General features: G+C 43.1%; 1 protein-coding gene and 1 long non-coding RNA gene across 6 annotated transcripts in view; both read right to left on the reverse strand.

Annotated features, from left to right (window-relative positions):
* LOC146498779 (uncharacterized) overlaps positions 1-23,383 on the reverse strand; it is a 319,599-nt gene that overhangs the window by 82,533 nt on the left and 213,683 nt on the right. The window lies entirely within an intron of this gene.
* The window catches only part of LOC146498785 (protein NLRC3-like), a 40,871-nt gene continuing 25,068 nt past the window's right edge, over positions 7,581-23,383 (reverse strand). For all 5 annotated transcript variants that reach the window (XM_085138950.1, XM_085138948.1, XM_085138947.1 and 2 more), the window contains 3 exons: positions 22,945-23,118; positions 10,015-10,061; positions 7,581-9,866 (listed from right to left, as the gene is read on the reverse strand). In XM_085138950.1, the coding sequence (XP_084995076.1) occupies positions 9,328-9,866; positions 10,015-10,061; positions 22,945-23,118 (760 nt within the window). In that variant the 3' untranslated portion in view covers positions 7,581-9,327. The remainder of the gene's footprint in view (positions 9,867-10,014; positions 10,062-22,944; positions 23,119-23,383) is intronic.

The following is a 23,383-nucleotide window of genomic DNA, read 5'->3' on the forward strand; positions in this document are numbered from 1 at the left end:
ACTCTCAGACACTGTGCGAATGAGCTGGCCCCAGTGTTTTCTGGCATCTTCAATTCCTCACTGCAGGCATGTCATGTGCCTCCACCATAGTCCCTGTCCCCAAGAAGCCAAGGATCACAGGACTAAATGACTACAGCTGTGGCTCTGACATCTTTGGTCATGAAGTCATTTGAGAACCTGGTTCTCTCAAGACCCGCATGCCCCCCCCCCCCCCCCCCCCTCCTGGACCCACTGTAGTTTGCATTGTGAGAATATAGTATTGTAGGAGCAAAGCAGGATTTATTATATTATTGTAGGCTAGGGGTTTGGCTGTATAGTCATCAGTAAACCCCTAAGCCAGCTTTCTGTCGCCTCCCAATTCTCTGTGTGGGCTACATGTGTGAGTGTCTAATAACTTGACCTATGACCTACTTAAATGAATAATGAAATTAATAATGAATGTAATACTGATAAGGAGCTGTTAAGGTAAGAGAAGGAAAACATAGTGTGCTAAGGAGCAGACACCAAGGCCGTGAGATAGAGAGGCAGAAGATAGAGAAGGATCAAAATGCACCTAGTTTTAAGAAACGGAGGTTGTGCATAAATGTGAGCGGCTGGGACTGCCCCAGCGGATTTTGCCATTTTGATGCTGAGCTGTGCATATCCCCATTAACATGTAATAAATTTGATTTGAAGCTTCGAGAAGTCTCATGTCATCTTTTTAACAGGGAACAGAATCCTCGAACGCAGGGAAGAGAGAAGAAGGTAATTTCTTAACAGCATTCAGAGCCAACGGGTCTGCAGATGATGCTATGAACATGGCTCTACACTTCATTCTGCAGCATCTGGACTACTGGGGAACCTACTCCAGGATCCTGTTTGTGGACTTCAGCTCTGCCTTCAACACCATCCTTCCAGACCATCTCCAAGGCAAGCTTTCCCAGATGAATGTGCCTGATCCCATCTGCCGGTGGATCACTGACTTCGTGACGGACAGGAAGCAGCATGTGAGGCTGGGAAAGAACGTCTCGGACTCCCGGACCATCAGCACCGGCTCCCCTCAGGGCTGTTCTTTCTCCTCTGCTCTTCTCCCTGTACACTAACTGCTGCACCTCCACCCACCAGTCTGTCAAGCTAATCAAGTTTGCAGATGACACCACCGTTATTGGACTCATCTCGGACGGGGATGAGTCTGCCTACAGGAGGGAGGTTGAACGTCTGGTGTCCTGGTGCAGCCGCAACTACCTGGTGCTGAATGCCCAGAAGACAGTGGAGATTATTGTGGACTTCAGGAAGCACACAGCCCCACTCCCCCCCATCATCCTGACTGACACCCTCATCACCTCTGTGGACTCATTCCTTCCTGGGTACCACCATCACCCAGGACCTGAAGTGGGAGCCCACCATCACCTCTGTCATAGAGAAAGCCCTGCAGAGGATGTACTTCCTGAGGCAGCTGAAGAAATTCAACCTGCCAACATGGACGATGATGCAATTCTACACTGCAATCATCGAGTCCATCCTCACCTCCTCCATCACCGTGTGGTACGCTGGAGCCACCATCAGGGACTACAGAGACTGCAGCGTGCTGTGCGCTCTGCTGAGAAGGTGATTGGCTGCAGACTCCCATCTCTGCAGGACCTGTACACCTCCAGGACTCTGGGGCGTGCAGCTCGGATCTCAGCTGACCTTCTCACCCTGGACACAGTCTGTTTGACCTGCTCCCCTCAGGCAGGAGGCTCCGGTCCATTCGGACTAAAACCTCTCGCCATAAGAACAGTTTCTTCTCCTATGCTGTTGGACTCATGAACAATAACCATAAGACTGTTACCACCACAAACACATGACCCTTTTACTGTGTTCACTGCACCTATTCCAATTTTGCACTGATCATCTCCTGCGTACATGTACATATCAATCTGCTTAGCACTTTTAATTCTTATTTTTATGTTTATTTAAGTGTTTGTTTTACAGTATGTCTTGCACTAAGTACAAAAGCAATTTCCTAATGTTGTAAACTTGCTCAACATTTGGCAATAAAATCCTTTCTGATTCTTAAATGATCCTCTGAGAATTTCTTTTTTTATTCACGAGGCTTTACCTGCCCATCACTACCCAAACATGTTTCTTCACATTTCACACGCCTCCCCTCAATAAAGCTCCATAGTAACTTCCATTTTCATCCAAGCTGATGTTCAGTGTTAAACAGCTGAATTAAAGCAGTCGAGGAATCAGTGTCTCTACCACGTTAACTTTCAGAGGCACTAACTGGAGCTTTGAACCACTTTTCTCTGCAGCTCTACAGTGTGGGGGCTGAGAGCAGCTCATATATGGGACAGGTGTGTGTGGGCGGGGCATCTGCACACCTTTGACAAAGTTTCATCTTTAACTTAACATGTCTGCAATTATTAGATGATCAGCAGATGGGTTTTTTCAGCTTTGGAGCCAGAAATCAATAAATAAATTCATCAATGGGACTAAAAGAAAGGACAATACATGTCTGAGAACAGCACACGTGGTTATGACATGACATGTGATTAAAAAAGGGGCAGAGATAGCAGCACCTGAGCCATAATAATGCAGCTTCTATTTATTCCAAGCTTGCACATGTGCACGTATAAAAGAAAACAGCCAAAGTGTCATTATTATTGTAACGGTGGACTGTGAAGACCAATAAAGGCTCTCCATTCACTTAAAAAGCCAGATCCAAAGTTTAATGAAATAAATGAGATCTTTTTTGAAGAATTACTGTCATATAGATGAAACAGAACCAGACTGCTGGCTGACTGACTGATATCAGCAGAGAGAGGGCGCCACTGTGCTCATTCAACGGTCTCCATAGAAACCATCTCTACTTTCAAGGAGGACATCAAACAGGCAGAAATGTTCATCTCTGACTCCTGTCTGTTCTCTAGTTTCTACTTTCAATATAAAATGTAGAAATGTTGTTCTACTTGATTCTAATCTGCTGCTCAGTCTTTTTTACACTGCTGGAAACACAGAACACACACCAAGAATACCTGTTCAACCAATCACATTCATTTCACTTTGATCGGCCACAAACTGCAGCGATTTCCATGTCTCATTCATCAGGCTGTGGGACAGTAAGCTTAAATGTTTCAATAGATCCAGTTTTAAGTGTCAAAGCTCTAATGTGCAGCCGTCACCTTAGTAATAAACAGCAGCACTGAGAGTGCACTGGGCCCTTTACTACGAAGACACTGCTCGCTGTTTTTAACCTCTTAAGCCCCAAGCCTAACTGATCTCCTGCCTTTTGCCCCCGTATCAGGGGGCGTTGGGGCTTAAGAGGTTAAGTCTCAACTTTTTTACTAATGCCACAAATCACCATCAATGAAAAGTTCAAGGAGATGTTAGTGACATCAAAGCTGTACATATTAATCTGATTGATATGCAAGTTCATGTTTCTGTGATTGGATCAGTTTTAAAAGCAGCTGTTTTTATAGAATGACAAAAACATGAGAGATGCTGAATGTCTTTAATATTTTGTCTGAAAACGTGTTTGTGAGTGTAAACAGACATGTACAGACTGAACTATCTGTTCAACAGTCAGAGGCTGTGTCCCAATCCAGCGACCGCACGCCTCGGAGTATGCATTTTGAGACCTATTACGTCACAGCGACACGATGACAGCTGTCCCAATCCGAAGTGTACTCCACATGCGCCATCGATTTCCCCAAATTTGAAGCGTGGTCCAGTGTACACTTCGTGGTAAGGTGGTAAAGGTAAGTTGATCTATAGTGTTCCATCATATTCTATAAGGATGTTATGTGTTTGTTTACTTTCTGCCCAGTTTGACCCATTTAGCAGAAGTCAGACTGTTTAAGGCTCTGATATCTATTCTGTGTGACTTAAAGCAGTTATGACATGGTCTGATTTTCTCACCCAACAAAGGAATATTTCATATATTCAGTCTACTCTTCATTCTATCAGACACAGTTATCACAGCTCATACATTTGCTTTTTACACATATATGTAAGCATTGAGCCAAATTTAGTAATGCCAACATATTAAACGGACAATATTTGTCTCTTACATATATATATATATATATATATATATATATACATATATATATATATATATATATATATATATATATATGTATATATATATATATATATATACGTATATATATGTATATATGTGTATATATATATATATATATATATACACATATATACATATATATATACATATATACATATATATATGTATATATGTATATATGTATATATATATATATACACATATACACATATATACACATATACACATATATATATATATATATATATACACACACACACACACATACACACATATCATAATAATCTGACAATATATATAATGTTGGCCATATTATATTTACATTACCACAGTGAGATGATTTTAGACTCATGACCAACATCAGCTAATTGTTATTTGCTAACTACTCTTAAATGACTGTTCAGTACAGAAATGAAGCCCAACAATCATGATTTACAGTCCTGTGGTCTCAGCCTCAGATACTCAACTAATCAAACTAATTATGTTAGTTTAAATGAATCAACACCCCCGAGTCATTCTAACTACCAGAAATCTCGAAGCACAGGTCGAGGGGGTGGTGTGGCAGCAATTTTTCACACCAGTCTATTAATTAATGAAAGACCAAGACAGACTTTTAATTCATTTGAAAGCCTGATGCTTAGCATTGTCCACCCCAGCTGTGAAACTCAGAAACCAGTCTTACTTGTTATCATCTATCGTCCACCTGGGCCTTACACAGAGTTTCTGTCTGATTTCTCAGACTTTATATCTAATTTAGTTCTGAGCTCAGATAAAATAATTATTGTGGGTGATTTTAACATCCATGTAGATGCTAAAAATGACAGCCTCAACATGGCATTTAATCTGTTGTTAGACTCAATTGGTTTCTCTCAAAATGTAAAAGAACCCACCCACCACTTTAATCACACTCTAGATCTTGTTTTAACATATGGCATAGAAACTGAACATTTAACAGTGTTTCCTGAAAACCCTCTCCTGTCTGATCATTTCTTGATAACATTTACATTTACAATAATTGATTACGCAGCAGTGGAGAGTGGACTTTATCAAAGTAGATGTCTTTCTGAAAGCGCTGTAACTAAGTTTAAGAATATAATCCAGCCACTGTTATCATCGTCAATGCCCAGTACCAACACAGAGCAGAGCAGCTATCTGAACGCTACCCCAACAGAGGTCGATTATCTTGTTAATAATTTCACCTCCTCACTACGTACGACTCTGGATATTGTAGCTCCAGTGAAAACTAAGGTCTCTAATCAGAAGTACCTGACCCCGTGGTATAATTCTCAAACACGTACCCTAAAGCAGATGACTCGTAATCTGGAGAGGAAATGGCGTGTCACAAATTTAGAGGATCATCATTTAGCCTGGAGAAATAGTTTGTTGCTTTATAAGAAAGCCCTCCGCAAAGCCAGAACAGCTTACTACTCATCACTGATTGAAGAAAATAAGAACAACCCCAGGTTTCTCTTCAGCACTGTAGCCAGGCTGACAAAAAGTCAGAGCTCTGTTGAGCCAACCATCCCTTTAACGTTAACTAGTGATGACTTCATGAACTTCTTCACAAATAAAATTTTTATCATTAGAGAAAAAATTACCAATAATCATCCCACAGATGTAATATTATCTACAGCTACTCTTAGTTCCATTGATGTTAAGTTAGACTCTTTTTTTTCCAATCGATCTTTCTGAGTTAACTTCAATAATTACTTCCTCCAAACCATCAACGTGTCTTTTAGACCCCATTCCTACAAAACTGCTCAAAGAAGTCCTGCCATTGATTAATTCTTCGATCTTATATATGATCAACCTATCTCTAATAATCGGCTATGTACCACAGGCCTTCAAGGTGGCTGCAGTTAAACCTTTACTCAAAAAGCCATCTCTAGACCCAGCAGTCTTAGCTAATTATAGGCCAATCTCCAACCTTCCTTTCATATCAAAAATCCTTGAAAGAGTAGTTGTCAAACAGCTAACAGATCATCTGCAGAGGAATGGTTTATTTGAAGAGTTTCAGTCAGGTTTCAGAGTTCATCACAGCACAGAAACAGCTTTATTGAAGGTTACAAATGATCTTCTTATGGCCTCTGACAGTGGACTCATCTCTGTGCTTGTCCTTCTTGACCTTAGTGCAGCATTCGATACTGTTGACCATAATATTCTATTAGAGCGATTAGAACATGCTGTAGGTATTACAGGTATTGCACTGCAGTGGTTTGTATCATATCTATCTAATAGACTCCAATTTGTGCATGTAAATGGAGAGTCCTCTTCACACACTGAGGTTAATTATGGAGTTCCACAGGGTTCGGTGCTAGGACCAATTCTGTTTACATTATACATGCTTCCCCTAGGCAGCATCATTAGAAGACATAGCATACATTTTCACTGCTATGCAGATGACACCCAGCTCTATCTGTCCATGAAGCCAGATAACACACACCAATTAGTTAAACTGCAGGAATGTCTTAAAGACATAAAGACTTGGATGGCCACTAACTTTCTGCTTCTTAACTCAGATAAAACTGAGGTCATTGTACTCGGCGCTGAAAAGCTTAGAAATATGGTATCTAACCAGATTCTTACTCTGGATGGCATTACCTTGGCCTCCAGTAACACTGTGAGGAACCTTGGAGTCATTTTTGACCAGGATATGTCCTTCAACGCACATATTAAACAAATATGTAAGACTGCGTTCTTCCATTTGCGCAACATCTCTAAAATTAGAAATATCCTGTCTCAGAGTGACGCTGAAAAACTAGTTCATGCATTTATTACTTCCAGGCTAGACTACTGCAATTCATTATTATCAGGATGTCCAAAAAACTCACTGAAAAGCCTTCAGTTAATCCAAAATGCTGCAGCAAGAGTACTGACAGGGACTAGAAGGAGAGAGCATATTTCTCCTGTTTTGGCTTCCCTTCATTGGCTTCCTGTTAAATCCAGAATTGAATTCAAAATCCTGCTCCTCACATACAAGGTCTTAAATAATCAGGCCCCATCTTATCTTAATGACCTTGTAGTACCATATCACCCTATTAGAGCACTTCGCTCCCGCTCTGCAGGCCTACTTGTTGTTCCTAGAGTATTTAAAAGTAGAATGGGAGGGAGAGCCTTCAGTTTTCAGGCCCCTCTTCTGTGGAACCAGCTTCCAGTTTGGATTCAGGAGACAGACACTATCTCTACTTTTAAGATTAGGCTTAAAACCTTCCTTTTTGCTAAAGCATATAGTTAGGGCTGGACCAGGTGACCCTGAATCCTCCCTTAGTTATGCTGCAATAGATGTAGGCTGCCGGGGGATTCCCATGATGCATTGAGTTTTTCCTTTCCAGTCACCTTTCTCACTCACTATGTATTAACAGACCTCTCTGTATTGAATCGTATCTGTTATTAATCTCTGTCTCTCTTCCACAGCATGTCTTTATCCTGTCTTCCTTCTCTCACCCCAACCGGTCGCAGCAGATGGCCGCCCCTCCCTGAGCCTGGTTCTGCCGGAGGTTTCTTCCTGTTAAAAGGGAGTTTTTCCTTCCCACTGTCGCCAAAGTGCTTGCTCATAGGGGGTCATATGATTGTTGGGCTTTTCTCTGTATCTATGAAGCGCCTTGAGGCGACATTTGTTGTGATTTGGCGCTATATAAATAAAATTGAATTGAATTGAATTGAATTAATCAAAGTGATGTCATGAAAAAATGAATGAACCTAAAAACATTTTTCTCCTTCATTTCTGACAAACAATGCTGTATGAAACGTTTCACGTGGTTAGTATCATGGTTGCTAGGCAACCTGAGCAGCGCGACGATGGCCAGACCGTCCCATTTCACAAGCCTCTCACTTCCGCACTTCTTGTACTTCGTAGTACGCGCCATACGTAGCACGCGAACTGCGCGTACTCCGAAGCATGCGGTCGCTGGATTGGGACACAGTAAGAGTGTTTCTCTAACAGGAGGACACTCTTTACACCAAGCCTATTCAAATGGTGGCCCAGAAGCAACCTGCGAGTGGCCCTGCCTGTGGTCCTGGCAGAAACACAGAGAAAACGCGAAAAATTAATTCATTAATTAATTTTTAGCGTAGTGTAGACTGTGAATGCAACACTCTTAATAGCCTAGCAATATTTAACCCTCAATGCACCGTGATGTAAACATATTAAACAATCATTGTAATATATGATGCGACAACAGCATGTCTTTCTCAGTCCAAAAGCGCAAAATTGACAATGAACCCTGCCTGGACTGACAAATACTTATTCATTTTACTGCCAAATCCAAATGCCAAACCAATGTGTTTAATTTGCAGTGAGTGTGTTGCTGTACTTACGAAGGCACCACAATGACAAACACAAGCCTTTCTACACAAACTTTCCAGAGCAATCTCAGGAGAGGGCTGCAAAAGTACAGTTTAACTGCGAGATTAATAATCTTACAACCGGAGTTGTACTGCCATGGTGAGGGTCCTGTACAGTCCAAGAGAGAGTTGCAGCAGCTTTCCTTCGTGTTTGCTTCTTGGCGAAGAAGAAAAGGCCTTTCACAGATTCTGAAACAGTGAAATACTGCATGCTGGCCGTGGTGGATGCGGTAATAAGTGACGAAAAAATTAAAGTAAGTGTGCCTTCGCTATTAAAAACGTACCCCTGTCAGACAGTTCGTAGAGTTGAAGTTCTGGCATCAGACGAGTTTGAAATGCTGTTAGATGACCTGAAGAAAACTGATGTAATATCTATAGCAGGAGATGGGTTCACAGACAGAACTGATAATGCACAGTTGTGCATATATGTCCGTTTTTTGGATGGGAAATTGCTCGGCTTGCTACCGTTAGAGGGACACACAGCTGGCGAAATAATGTTTGAGAAGATTTCAGCTCTTTTTGAGGAAAATGGTCTGGATATGAAGCGTGTCTGTATACTTGTGACAGATGGGGCTCCATCCATGGCAGGAAAAGTGAGTGGTCAGAAAAATATTCATTTTAATTTGAAAGTGAATTATCAAAATGTTTTTTTTATTATTATTATTATTTCAAATGTGCAAAAAAAATAGTTTAGTTATAGTTCCCCTTTTTAAATGGACCTTTTGGTGTGCATTTGTGAGAGGTCACCAGATTTACAGGGGAAAAAGGAATAAAAAAAAAATTACTTGTTTTTCAACACAGTTGTGTGGGTTTGAAATTGATCATGATCTGCTGCTTACTGGCTTCAAAAAAAATATCTGGCCCAGATAAATTCCTCGGTTTGAAAATCTGGCCCAACTAACTTCTTAGTTGAATAGCCATGCTTTACACTTATTTCAGCACAGAGTCACTGAGCAACCAGCACATGCATAAAACCCAGGATAAAGAGTTTGAGTGAATGTGGTGTTGAAGGTGTGGAGGTGGATCAGAGTGTCAGAGGAGACTCTGTAGAAGGACAGAGTGCCAGCAGGACAGTCCACATACACTGCTGCTCTGTTAGAGACAGAGGAGGAGGAGGAGGAGGAGGAGGAGATGGGTGTTGATCTGTTGTTGTACCAAACATGACGAGGGCCATCTTTAGCACACCTCAGACTCCAGGACTGATCATTCCATCCAAACACACAATCTGCACTGTCTCCTTTCCTTCTGATTCTTCTGTAACTCACTGATATATAGACTTCACCATCCCACTCAACCTCCCAGTAACAGCGACCAGTCAAACCATTTCTACACAGCAGCTGAGGACGGACATCAAATCTGTCTGGATGATCGGAATATGACTGAACCTCCTTCACATGTGTCACCTTCCTGTTGTTGTCAGACAGTTGGAGGTTTGTGTTCACTGTGTTTGTGTCGATTGTGAGTTGACAGGAATCTGATGGAGAGAACAAACACAATCCAGCTGCAGTTATTGATCCATCATCTGTTCATTGATTGACACTTTGATGATGACTCCTGACATGATGAAGATGGTTGAATGTGTGCTGCTTTGTTTTCATGAATCCCATTAAAAACACACTTACACTTCCTCAGACCTGGTCTCAACCATCGGACTCCAGCAGGCTCCACCCTGAAAGGAGGAGGGGGGTCAGAGCAGCACAGTCAGCATGCACACATGGACATTACATGGCTCTCATACACACACTGTTACACACTGATAAAGGAACAGTCCAACATTTTCACAGATACACTTCAATCCATACGTGGATCAAACTGCTGATGATTTGGACTGATCCTGGATCTGTCAGTACACCACTATATTGAATGAAATATGACTGATTCAAACTGTGACCTTCATTATCTATATATTCCTCTTCTGTTTAGCTGGAAAGGACATGTCTCTCATTCATGACCTTTTAAAGTAAGTTAGCTTGTCCTTTTAAAGAATTAAGTTAAATTTCCCAGGTGAATCATCAGAAACATTTTGAGGGTGCCTATGTTACATATAATCACTGCCATATGTTTTATCTGGTCCGTGTGCTCACTAGAATCTTTTTATATTCAAAGTTAGCTTTTTGCAAGCATGTAATGATTCTAATTCAAATTAGTAGTTCTTTTTTTTAAACACATATCTCTTTAAGCCTAAACTGACAGTGGCAATACCACACATTCAGACACAGTAGTAGATGGTGTTTTTAATACTATACAGTGGGTACGGAAAGTATTCAGACCCCCTTAAAATTTTCGCTCTTTTTATTATAATGGTGGAAGATGGCACCGGATGTCATGGCACGCCGTCTCTCGGTTCTGCAATGTTTATGTTTTATGTTCTTAGTGGTGTCCCTGCTAGTTTTAAAAACCCACTCCCTTTTGGTGTAGGAGCGACAGACGCTGCTTAATATCTGTGACTCACTACTGAAGCTCCCCAGTGTTAGCAAGTAATGTGGAGGACTCCCGCCACCTCTGGCGTCGGTACCGGAGGAACTGCCCTGGAATCCTTCGAAATGGAAGCGCTGGAGAAGTGGACGAATGCGCGGCACGCGCTCTGGGAAGCGTGTTCGGGTCCTTACCATCGGTGACCCTGGCTGTTTAGGACTTTATTTTGGCCTCAAACAGCGCTGCCTTCTTCCTGTTAACCCGACGTCATCGGGGCACGCTCACCCCAAACCTGCTTTATTGGTCGCCATGCCGACGGGATACGAGGGGAGGTTTTAGCAAATATGAACAACCTACAAATACTGCCTGCTACCACGGATGGACAGAGAGTTAAATTAGCTCTCTTAAACGCAAGATTTGTATCAAAAAAAACCTCATGTTCTTTGGGACTTTTTTGGTACTCCTAAGCTGGATGTCATGCTCCTAACTGAGACATGGCTGCGCGCTGGTGAAGTGGCTCCTTACTGGAACTTTGCCCCTCCGATGCCAGCTTCTTCAGCTCCCCCAGGTTGTCTGGGAGGGGAGGCAGGGTAGCCTCTATCATCAAAGACTGTTTTAAATGCAAACAGATACAAAGTCCTGGTGTTTTTACCTCATTTGAGTCCCAACTCCTGACTTTAGGCTGTCCCGTGGTTCTAATTATAGTCATCTATCGTCCACCTAAATATAATGACTTGTTTATTTCGGAATTTTCAGACTTCTTGACATGTTTTATCGCTCACTATGAAAGGATTCTTGTAGTGGGGGGACTTTAATATTCATCTGTGTTGTGAGGATAAACCCCTGGTCAAAGATTTCTTAAATGTAATTCCTTAAACTTCACACAATTTGTGTCTGGGTCAACACGTAAGGGCCACACTCTAGACCTTGTCTTGGGCTACGGGCTGAATGTATCAATGACTGAAAATTGTGTTTCTAGACCACTCAGCAATTTTATTTGATATTTTAATCCCTAAATCTCCAGCTTCTGAGAGGGGAAAATTGCCCCTCATATCATCTCGTTACATTAGCCCTGAAGCATTGCTTGGAGTTAAATTACATCTACCTGTTGTGTTGGACCCTATTTTTACCCAGGAGTTATGTGTGGACACCTTGACTGCGAATCTTATTAATACACTTCTTGAACTACTGGACTCTGTTGCTCCCGTAAAAAAGTTGAAATGTCAAAAAAGGAACCCTATGCCTTGGTTAAATGAGGAGCTCTTGAACTTGAGAAGAAATTGTAGAAAAGCCGAGCGTCACTGGAGATCTTCCAGACTAGAAGTATTTCTCCAGGCTTGGAAGGACTCATTGTCTTCTCTTCAATCAGCGATGTCGACAGCGAAAGCAAATTATTTCTCAAATCTCATCATGAGTCATAAACATAACTCAAAACTCTTATTCAACACAGTGTCGCAACTTACAGAGAGTAAGTCAACTCTCTACTGTTCTAATTTGACAGCTCATGACTTTCTTACGTTTTTAAGAGACAGGGCTGAAACACTTAGAAATCATATTACTCCCTCCTCAGGCTGTTCATTAGACTACTCAGGATTAACTAAGGTTGTAAAAGCAGCTCGATGTACAACCTGTTCTTTGGATCCTCTACCAGCCTGAGTTATAAAGGAGCTGTGGTCAGCATTAGGACCCTACATTCTGTTTCTTTTAAATACTTCATTGATGACCGGAGTCTTTATTGAATGTCTTAAATCAGCTGTGGGAGTGCCGATCTTAAAAAAGCCTGGACTGGATGTTGACATGGTCGCAAACTATAGACCCATCTCACATCTGTCTTTTTTATCTAAAATCTTTGAAAAAGTGGTTTTTAAGCAGCTCACTGAGCATTTGCCAACAAGCAATCTGTTTGAACCATTTCAGTCTGCTTTTAGACCAAATCACTCCACAGAAACAGCTTTAGTCTAAGTGGTAAATGATCTGCTGGTTAATGCAGACAACGATCGCACTTCAGTTTTATTATTGCTGGATCTAAGTGCTGCGTTTGACACTGTGGATCACTGCATTTTATTGGATAGGCTTGAACATTTTATTGGAATTACAGGAAATGTTTTATCATGGCTGAGATCTTACCTGTTTGGGAGGTCTCAAACTGTTAGTTTTAAAAATGATCTCTCCGAGACTTGTGCAGTGAAGCAGGGCTCCGTACTTGGAACATTGCTGTTTTCTATGTAACAGCTGCCTCTTGGTGTTCTTTTGCGTTCTTTTAAGGTAACCTTTCATTGTTACGCTGATGACCTGCAGCTTTATGTTCCTATAACCATTGGAAATTGCGCTGAAGTCTCTAAACTAGGATGTTGTTTATCTTCAATTAAGGGCTGGTTATCAATTTATGGTGTCATAAATTGCAGAAACAAGGTAAAAAACTTGGGCGTGTGGTTCGCATTTTAACAAGAACTGGGAAATTTGAGCACATTACCCCTGTTCTGAGATCTCTGCATTGGCTACCTTGTCAGGTTCGAGCAGATTTTAAGGTTCTGCTGCTCACCTACAAAGCTTTAAACGGATTGGCACCTAATACCTCTCCAACCTTTCACACCTTTATGTTCCATCTTGTGCTCTACAATCTCAGGACTCTGGCCTTCTAAAAGTTCCTAGAGCCGGAAAAAAAGACAATTGGAGTGCGTGCTTTGTCTTTTCGTGCCCCATTTCTGTGAAACAATCTATGGGATTATAATATTATCTTATGCCATGTTATACCCCTGATTAATGATTGTGAAACTATTATGTAGTTTTAGTTTGCATTATTCTCCTGAATTAGAAGAAGGTGATAACTATTACAGGTATTAAACTGATTTGTATTACATTAGACTGCTGATTTAGTGTGAATGAATGATATTATTTTATGATGCATTATACTGCTGAGTTATAGGATATGCTGTTTTCAGAGAGTCAGGACCTTGCTTTTTCTGATAGTAGAGGAGACAGAGAGCACATTCCACGGGAGCTTCACTCCCACCGTTGTTGAAGGCAGACAAAATAGGGAGCAGCCAAGGCCATAAGTCAGGCTCGCTAGGAGTTAGAAAGAATGTGAATGTTTAGGTTTTTACGACTAGGTGGGGGCCACTAGAGGCTATAAAGAGCTTGAGTAACCGTCCACCAGTTAGAGATTGATGCTGTCCATCTTTGCAGGAGTCCACTCTGCAGGTGGGGGAGAGACATAGGAGAGGTGGAGAATAAACTTAACCTGGGTGTCTGTTGTCTTGTGTAGTCTGGGAGATGATTGAATGTTGGGGTGGGTACAGTTTCCTCTGCGGTGGGGTAGGGTGGGCTGCTCCGGGTCCTGTGGGGCTTGGCAGTGCTGCTGCCGTAGGTCCCGGTCTGGATGGGCCTGGGCTCCCTTGCCTTGGTGGGTACCAGAGGACGGGGGTGCCTACTGGGGTCAGCGGGGGAGCTGGCCCTAGGCCCTGCTTTTCCTCCCCATCCCCAGCTACCTCCCTCTTCCCGCTCCACCACACCCACCCACACAGGTAGGGCCTTGGGGTGCAGGTGTGTCACCAGGGTGCAGGGGAGACATTCCCCCCCCCCCCTCCCCCCCGTCCCCTTCTGGCCACCTGTGCTTCAATTTTATCTCACAACTTAGACATCCACATTACTCACACTCTCATAACACACACATATATATAGGGCCTTGAGGGTGGGCATGTTAACGGCGTCCAGTGGACGGTCTGTGTATTCAAACCTACCTCTGGCGCCGGTGCCCACCTCTCAATTTTAAATCCATGTAGACATTGAGGGTTCTCGGGAGGGGCCGTGCTAACACCTGCTGCTCTCTGGCAGCAGCACCATGCTCTCCCTTGTTTTAAATGCATTTTAGAGCAACACGCAGCAACACTACACATGAGCGGGAGGAGAGAGGTATGGGGTCTTCACACACCCCGTTCTCTACTAGCCATTGGGGCGGGGTGGCTGGGAGAAGATGTTGGCTGTCTGATTGGCCTCCCTGCTGCTGCGGAGCCTGGGACGGTCTGCTTGCCTCCACCCCGGAGGGAAGGGTAACATCTCTTGGGTCTTGGGCGCTCAGGTATGTACCAGCTCACTCCCGGTGGCTACTTGGCGGGGCCTGGCGCCTGTTGCTCGGTCAGGCCTCTTCCGGGGTGCGGGGGGCCCTTTTTGGTTTTCAGACAACAATTCTGATGGCTAAAGAACCAAATGGGACAGGCAAAAAAAAAAAAAAAGAGAGATTGATGCTGTCTGCGTACAGTGTTCTTCTCCCACACGTGTGTTTCATTAAAAATCATCGTTTGACTTAACCCGGCCGGACCAGTGTTGTTTGTATTCCTCCTATATCCCTCCTTAATATCTGAACCCTAACAAATCTCCCTCAAGATATTCGGCAGGCATGCTCTGTGGAGGTTTTTAAAACTAAGTTGAAGACACATTAGTTCACCCTATCCTACATGTCTTAATTCTATGTCTTTTAGTTTTTTTAATTTTTATTGTTTTTAACTTGTATTGTGTCTTTTACCTGTATTGCTATGTATCGCTTTTATTATATTTATCTCTTTAGTTGTACAGCACTTTGTTTGAAAGCGCTTTATAAATAAAGTTGTTATTATTATTGTTATTATTAGTATTATTATTATTATTATTATTATGCAGCCGTTTGCTAAAATCATTTAAGTTCATTTTTTCCTCATTAATGTACACACAGCACCGAAAAGTGAGAGAAAAACACAGAATTGTTGACATTTATGCAGATGTATTAAAAAAAACAAAAAACAGAAATATCGCCTGGTCCTGCAATGGGGGAGGGGGGTGTTAGGTGGTAGGGGGCGTGAAGATAATGTATCTACAATACAAAGTTATGGGAAGCCTGAATTTAGTTTCAGAATAATTCAATCCGAGGTTTTATTGTAAGATTGTTAAGTTTTAAGTCTTATAAATACATATACATTGAAAATGTGATAATTTGGTAAATGGCAAATTTTAATTAATTTTTAATTAAACAATGAAATTATAGAAGATGGTGGCAACGTTCTTGTTTTTGCTCAGCTGATTTTAATTCCATCACAGAAAATAGTTAATTATTCTTTTTGAATCACTTACACATTCAGTGTTTACATTAAGTGTTGTACCAGAAAAGTCAATGATTTTAAAAAATAATGTTATTCAATTGCATTTAATTTAAAAAAAAGTAAGTTACCATAAATTGTTTTTCAATTCAGTAGAATTTTTATCAGTGAGTAAACAGTTAGTATTGTGCCCTTAGAAACATCAAGTTATTCTTAGTACTGTATACTTGTAATGAATAAGTTGTCCTATCTTCTACCTGTATCTCCATCTCCGAGTAATATCCTTTGTTAGGTGTCAGATAATGTGTATTCCTTGGGATTGACTTGGGTGATAGAGATGTCAGTCGTTTGCCCACCAGAAAGCGGGTAAGTAAGTGGTTGCGGTACATTTATCTCATTGTGCATAAAGGTGAGAGGCCTAGAGTTCAGAGTAGCTTCCACTTCTGCTAATACAGTGCACATTTCTTCAAAGTAGAGTGAAGCTCTACCTAACACCTTCTTGAGGCAGGTTTTCACCGATCTGACATGACATTCCCAGAATCCACCACCAGGCTGCTCTTTCTGCAATAAACATCCAAGTAATTCCTCTTTCCGAGAAGAACTCCAGCAACTGTGGGTCTTTAATTGTCTTCCATAGTTCCTTCAAATCTTGCTCTGCTCTTTTAAATGTTCTGGCATTGTCAGAACAGATAACTCTGCATAGTCCTCTCCTGGCAATGAATCTTTTCAATGCCAGCAAAAATGTCTGAGTAGACTGATCTGACACAAGCTCTAAATGGACCGCTCATGTTACAGCACAAGTAAATAGGGCAAAACAGGATCTTTTCACAGAATCACCTTTTTTTACATAAAGAAGCCGAGCAAAATCCACAACTGTAATCTCAAATGGTGGTGACTCAGCTATTCGGTCCCTAGGCGAAGGTGCAGATACTTGATGACCTGAGAACAGGTCCGTCCGTCTGAATGCTGGATCTGAAATTTCAACATCCATCCATCCATCCATCCATCCATCTTCATCCGCTTTATCCGAGGTCGGGTCGCGGGGGCAGCAGCCTAAGCAAAGAGGCCCAGACCTCCCTCTCCCCAGCCACCTCCTCCAGCTCATCCGGGGGAACACCAAGGCGTTCCCAGGCCAGCCGAGAGATATAATCTCTCCAGCGTGTCCTGGGTCTGCCCCGGGGCCTCCTCCCGGTGGGACATGCCTGGAGCACCTCACCCAGGAGGCGCCCAGGGGGCATCCTTATCAGATGCCCGAACCACCTCAGCTGGCTCCTTTCGATGTGGAGCAGCAGCGGCTCTACTCTGAGCCCCTCCCGGATGGCCGAACTTCTCACCCTATCTCTAAGAGAGATGCCAGCCACCCTTCGGAGGAAGCTCATTTCCGCCGCTTGTATCTGCGATCTCGTCCTTTCGGTCACTACCCACAGCTCGTGGCCATAGGTGAGGGTAGGGACGTAGATCGACCGGTAAATTTAGAGCTTCGCTTTTACACTCAGCTCCCTCTTCACCACGACGGACCGGTGCAGCGTCTGCATTACTGCAGCTGCAGCCCTAATCCGTCTGTCGATCTCCGGCTCCCTTCTCCCATCACTCGCGAACAAGACCCCGAGATACTTGAACTCCTCCACTTGGGGCAGGACCTCATCCCCGACCCGGAGTGGGCACTCCACCCTTTTCCGGCTGAGAACCATGGCCTCAGATTTGGAGGTGCTGATCCTCATTCCCGCTGCTTCACACTCGGCTGCGAACCGCTCCAGTGCGAGCTGGAGGCCCTCACCCGATGAAGCCAACTGAACCACATCATCCGCAAAGATCAGAGATGAGATCCTGAGGCCACCAAAGCGAAAGCCCTCCGCCACTTGGCTGCGCCTAGAAATCCTGTCCATAAAAATTATGGACAGAAACGGTGACAAAGGGCAGCCCTGGCGGAGCCCATCACCCACCGGGAACGAGTCCGACTTATTGCCGGCAATGCGAACCAAGCTCTTGCAACGGTTGTATAGGGATCGAATGGCCCGTAGCAATGGGCCAGACACCCCATACTCCCGCAACACCTCCCACAGGACACCCCGAGGGACACGGTCGAATGCCTTCTCCAAGTCCACAAAACACATGTAGACTGGTTGGGCAAACTCCCATGCACCCTCAAGTATCCTCGAGAGGATGAAGAGCTGGTCCAGTGTTCCGCGACCAGGACGAAAACCGCATTGTTCCTCCTGCATCAGAGGTTCGACTAGCGGACGAACTCTCCTTTCCAGCACCCTGAGGAGTGTGATCCCCCTGTAGTTGGAACACACCCTCCGGTCCCCCTTCTTAAAGATGGGGACCACCACCCCGGTCTGCCAATCCACGGGTACTGCCCCTGATCTCCACGCAACATTGCAGAGGCGTGTCAACCAGGACAGCCTTACAACGTCCAGAGCCTTCAGGAACTCGGGGCGGACCTCATCAACACCAGGGGCTCTGCCACCAAGGAGTTGTTTAACTGCCTCAGTGACCTCGCCCCCGGAAATTGGCGGGTCATTCCCCTCATCCCCAGACTCTGCTTCCTCCTCGGAAGACGCGTCAGTGGGATTAAGGAGGTCCTCGAAGTATTCCTTCCACCGCCTGACAATTTTCTCAGTCGACGTCAGCAGCGCTCCGCCAGCACTATACACAGTGCAGGTAGAGCACCGCTTTCCCCTCCTGAGACGCCTGACGGTTTGCCAGAACCTCTTCGAGGCAGTCCGAAAGTCCATGGCCTCTCTGAACTCCTCCCACACCCGAGTTTTTGCTTCAGCTCCTGCCCGAGCCGCATTCCGCTTGGCCTGTCGATACCTGTCGGCTGCCTCCGGAGTCCCACAGGCTAACCAAGCCCGATAGGACTCCTTCTTCAACCTGGTGGCTCCCTTCACCTCTGGTGTCCACCATTTGGTTCGGGGATTACCACCACGGCAGGCACCAACCACCTTGCGGCCGCAGCTCAATGCAGCAGCTTCGGCAATGGAGGCGCTGAACATGGTCCATTCGGACTCGATGTCCCCCGCCTCCCTCGGAATGCTGTTGAAGCTCTGCCGGAGGTGTGCGTTGAAGATCTCGCGGACTGGGGCCTCTGCTAGTCGTTCCCAGCACACCCTCACTACGCGTTTAGGTGCTGTGTTATATAATCCCTATATAATTTTTTTTTCTTTTTACTCGCATTTGCAAGACCCTTAGTTATCCAAGGTTTCAAATTCTTATTATTTTTCTTATACTTAAATGATACCAATGGACAATGTTTATCATACAAGGCCAAGTATTTAAAAATGCTCCATATGCAACGTTGACCTCATTAACATAACCCTCACTCTAGTCCACTTCCATGAGATCTTGTATAAACTTATTAATTGCCTCGTTGTTTCTTACCCTTCTATGACTCTCGAACTCCACTTCTTCCTTTCTTTTCATATTTAAATCAAAAGTAAAAAAAGACTGGTAAATGATCACTTATATCGTTTATGATGAGGCCACTCATAATGTTACTCTCCAAGCTATTAATAAAAAATATGATCAATTAGTTTTTCTGATTTATCCGTTATTCTACTCGGCTTTATAATTAAAGGATAAAATCCTTTTCCAAATAATAATTCAAAAAAATCTGATGCGGCCTTATCATTTGCCTCTTTACAAAGATCAATATTGTAATCACCACACAAACATAAAGTCTTATTTCCCTCTTTATTGAGTAGCCTTACTCAATAAGTCTTCTACTACCTCTGTAAATAACTCAATCTGTGACCCCAGTTTCCTGTATATACACATAACAATTACATTACTTCTTCTTTCTATGTCCAATTTCAGACTCCATTAAATCGTCAATAGCCACAGACATATATTCAACTTGTTTACATTTCAAATCACAATTAACAAAAAGTGCCACCCCTCCTGCCTTCTTCTTAGTTATATTTACAAAGTATAAATCGTACCCTTCGATACAGAAATGACAACCCCTATTCTCATCTAACCATGTTTCAGATAAAGCAATTATTTGGAACTTGCCTCTCAAACTATACAAAAAATCTTTAATCGAAGCAAAACTTCTATAAAGACTTCTGCAATTAATATGAATTAGTGAAAATGTATTAGCTATTTCAACCTTATCCCTGAATTGCTCCTCTGTATAATATTCACATGTGACATTAATTGTATTAAGCACATTCCTTTCAGGGTCAATACCTGCTTCAAAATCATATAGTTTATGATCTGAGTCGTCGAGCATTGTGCATAATTATTCTAAGAATATCTATTGGCCTCAAAAAAGAAAGAAAAAGATCCTTAATAATCGCACATTTATTTATCGAAATATTTTGAAGTCTGTTGACCTTCTCTTCTTCCATGTCCAATTTACAACTTCCTCTTGTCCTTTTCCACCTGAAGTAGCATCTGTTCTTGTAAAGGATGAACTAATCGTTTTTAAGCTCATAGCCATAATTGGTCGTAACCATCTGTCTCTCTTCGTCATGCTATCTTGTATAAATGTCCAATTCCTCAAGATCCTTAATCGTTACAACCTTGGCTTCTTCTGGTGTTCCATTAAGTTTAATCATCACTTTACAGTTCCTGGTCCAGGTTGCTTGAATCTTTTTCTCCTTCCGTAATATGCGAGCTTGTCTAGCAATATCTGCATTTCTTTTTGTAAGATGTTCATTCAAATATACTCCTCTTCCTCTCAATAGGCTGGACCGCTTCAGCAAGTCAACTTTGTGTTTTTGGTTTACAAATCTCACTACAATTGCTGGAGGAGCATTAGTTGCTGTTGCAGATATATTATTACTATGCAGGGGAAGTTTTTTATTCGAAAAGAATTCCACAACCTGCCGTTCCAATGACTGTAGCTTCTCCGTCAGGGGCTCGTCTTCACCTCTTTTTGCGCCAGTCCCAAACTCGGTGACTTTCCCATAACTTCTGTGTTTAGTTTCCAGACCCATAATAGTCACTTCCTCAAGTCGATTCTGCTGTTCTAGATCGTCTACCTTCCTTTCCAAAAACTGGATTGTCTTGTCTTTCTCCTTAATCAGGTTTTTTTAGTTCTTTGATTTGGTCCATCATCGACATTAGTATTACTTGTTGCTTATTTATTTTTTCAATTTCTTCTTCCACTTTCTTCATCTTTGCCATTTTGTCTCTTGTAAAAGTCAATCTTTCTTTATTTGTTTGCCCAAACAAGATCTATAACTGGAATTATTTGGAGTTTAACACCAAACATCACAGCACCACCGCGAGGACGTCAATCCGAATGAATAATGCAGAAAACTGAGATTTGAGACGGAAAACTGTTCTTGAAGTACACACACACACACACACACACACACACAGAGTGTGATTTTATCGTGGTGGATGCAAAACAGCAAAAGTAACACGGAATTAATGACGATATTTATCAAATGAGAATCGTAGTTTGGATCTTCTTTTGCTGCTGGTTCAGTGAATTTTGGTCAGAGAGAGATAAAACCTGCAGCTCACAATCTAGTGCAAAAATGATGTAAACACAAAACGCGGACCCGCCGACGCATCAGAATCAGTGAGCTGTCGGCTTTCAGCCCAAACGGCGTGTCCGTTTACGGGCCATCGGGTGAGAAAGAGAAAGCTGATTCTGATGAATCGGGTCCGCGCTCTTTGTTTACATCTTTGTGTGGAATCCGTTTATCTGCTCTTATTTGCTGTTTGGTGGTTGTTGAAATAGTTTTGTGAGCTTTATCGCTTTATTCAAGCTACTCACCTCTCTCTATCCACCTACACTTTCAACGGGACCACAGCCAATCAGAGATGTCCCGTCCCTGACTATCTGTGATTGGTTTAGACCACGATGGTAAATGCTAAATGGCCTGTATTTGTTAGCACTTTACTAGTCCCTAAGGACATTACACATTCAGTCATCCACCCATTCACACACAGGTCATGGCAAGCTACATTGTAGCCACAGCTGTCCTGGGGCGCACTGACAGAGGCCACCGGGCCCTCTGACCACCGGGCCCCCTGACCACCACCAGTAGGCAACGGGTAAAGTGTCTTGCCAAGGACACAACGACCGAGACTGTCCGATCCGGGGCTCAAACCGGCAACCTTCCGATTACAAGACGAACTGCCAACTCTTGAGCCACGATCACGATAGGGGCATAATGTGTGTCTGTTGTTGACCACATGGAGACTTCCAGAGTCGCGGAGACCATTCTTTTATTTTTTTTACTCAAACAGTTGGTGGCAACGGTGCGACCCAGGAGTTTTTTTAGTCACACGATTGAAAAACTTTGGTTGCATTTGCAACCAAATTGTTCGCACTCTAGAGCCCTGGTAGAGGTCCAGACTTAGTGATGATCATCTTGAGCTATCCCTGAGCTATCACTGTAGAGTGGTGGCCCCATGATCGGAAGGTCAGGGGTTCGATTCCCCTGAACAGCTACCCTGAGGTACCCCTGAGCAAGGTACCGTTCCTACACACTGCTCCCCAGGCATCCAATGGCTGCCCACTGCTTCACTAAGTGAATGGGTTAAATGCAGAGAGGAATTTCCCCACGGGGATCAATAAAGTACACTTTCTTCTTCTTTCTTTTCTTTCTTCAAGACATACTGAGGGTATCAACTGCTTCCTCCCTCAGGCCAAATCGGGTTCGGCTATGCGAGAGGAAGCACTGCCAGGTCTCTAGCAGCAAGGAGTAGGCAAGAGAAGCCTTGTTCAGAGGAACAGTTCATGTTCTTCAGTGTTCCATTCATGTTCAGAAGAAGGTTAAAGGACTGTTAATACAGACATTCTTATTATTAATTGTTAATTTGTTTATTTATTTTTCATCTTATTTTGTGTTAAAAAAATAAAAATAAAGAGATTTGAGATTTTTCTTGCGGAAAACATGATGTGGCCCAGCCTCACCCAGACTCTGCCTCCAGCGGCCCCCAGCTAAATTGAGTTTGAGACCCCGAAGTAAAAGAAGGAGAAACACTGCAGCGCAGTAAATAGATAGACGTCCTGTGTGTGATTGGATATGTCATGAAACAAACAGGAATTAAAGGAAATGTTTCCAGCTCTTCCTCCTCTATCAGATATTCTCCCCATACCTGAGAGTGTCCAGTCTCCAGCCTGGATTCTCCAGTCCAGCCGACAACAGCTTCATTCCTGTGTCGTCTGGATGATTGTAGCTCAGGTCTAGCTCTCTCAGATGGGAGGGGTTGGAGCTCAGAGCTGAGGCCAGAGAAGTACAGCCTTCCTCTGTGATCAAACAGCCTGACAGACTACACGCATGCACATGCGCGCATGCACACACACACACACACACACACACACACACACACACACACACACACACACTAGCTGTGAATACTGCATGTAAGCATTGTTTTATTTGTTTTTGTTGTTTGTTTTTTTTCCATTTCCAAATGCAGGGCTGTCCATCCATTTGACTAGATAACACTATTGTCTCAAGTTTAATTACCTAAAACTCCTTTTGGAAACACTAAGAACCACAAGTAAGAAAGCCTGCACTCTAAAACTGAATAT

Source organism: Neolamprologus multifasciatus, chromosome 17, assembly GCF_963576455.1.
Source record: "Neolamprologus multifasciatus chromosome 17, fNeoMul1.2, whole genome shotgun sequence".
Classification (NCBI taxonomy): Eukaryota; Metazoa; Chordata; class Actinopteri; order Cichliformes; family Cichlidae; genus Neolamprologus; species Neolamprologus multifasciatus.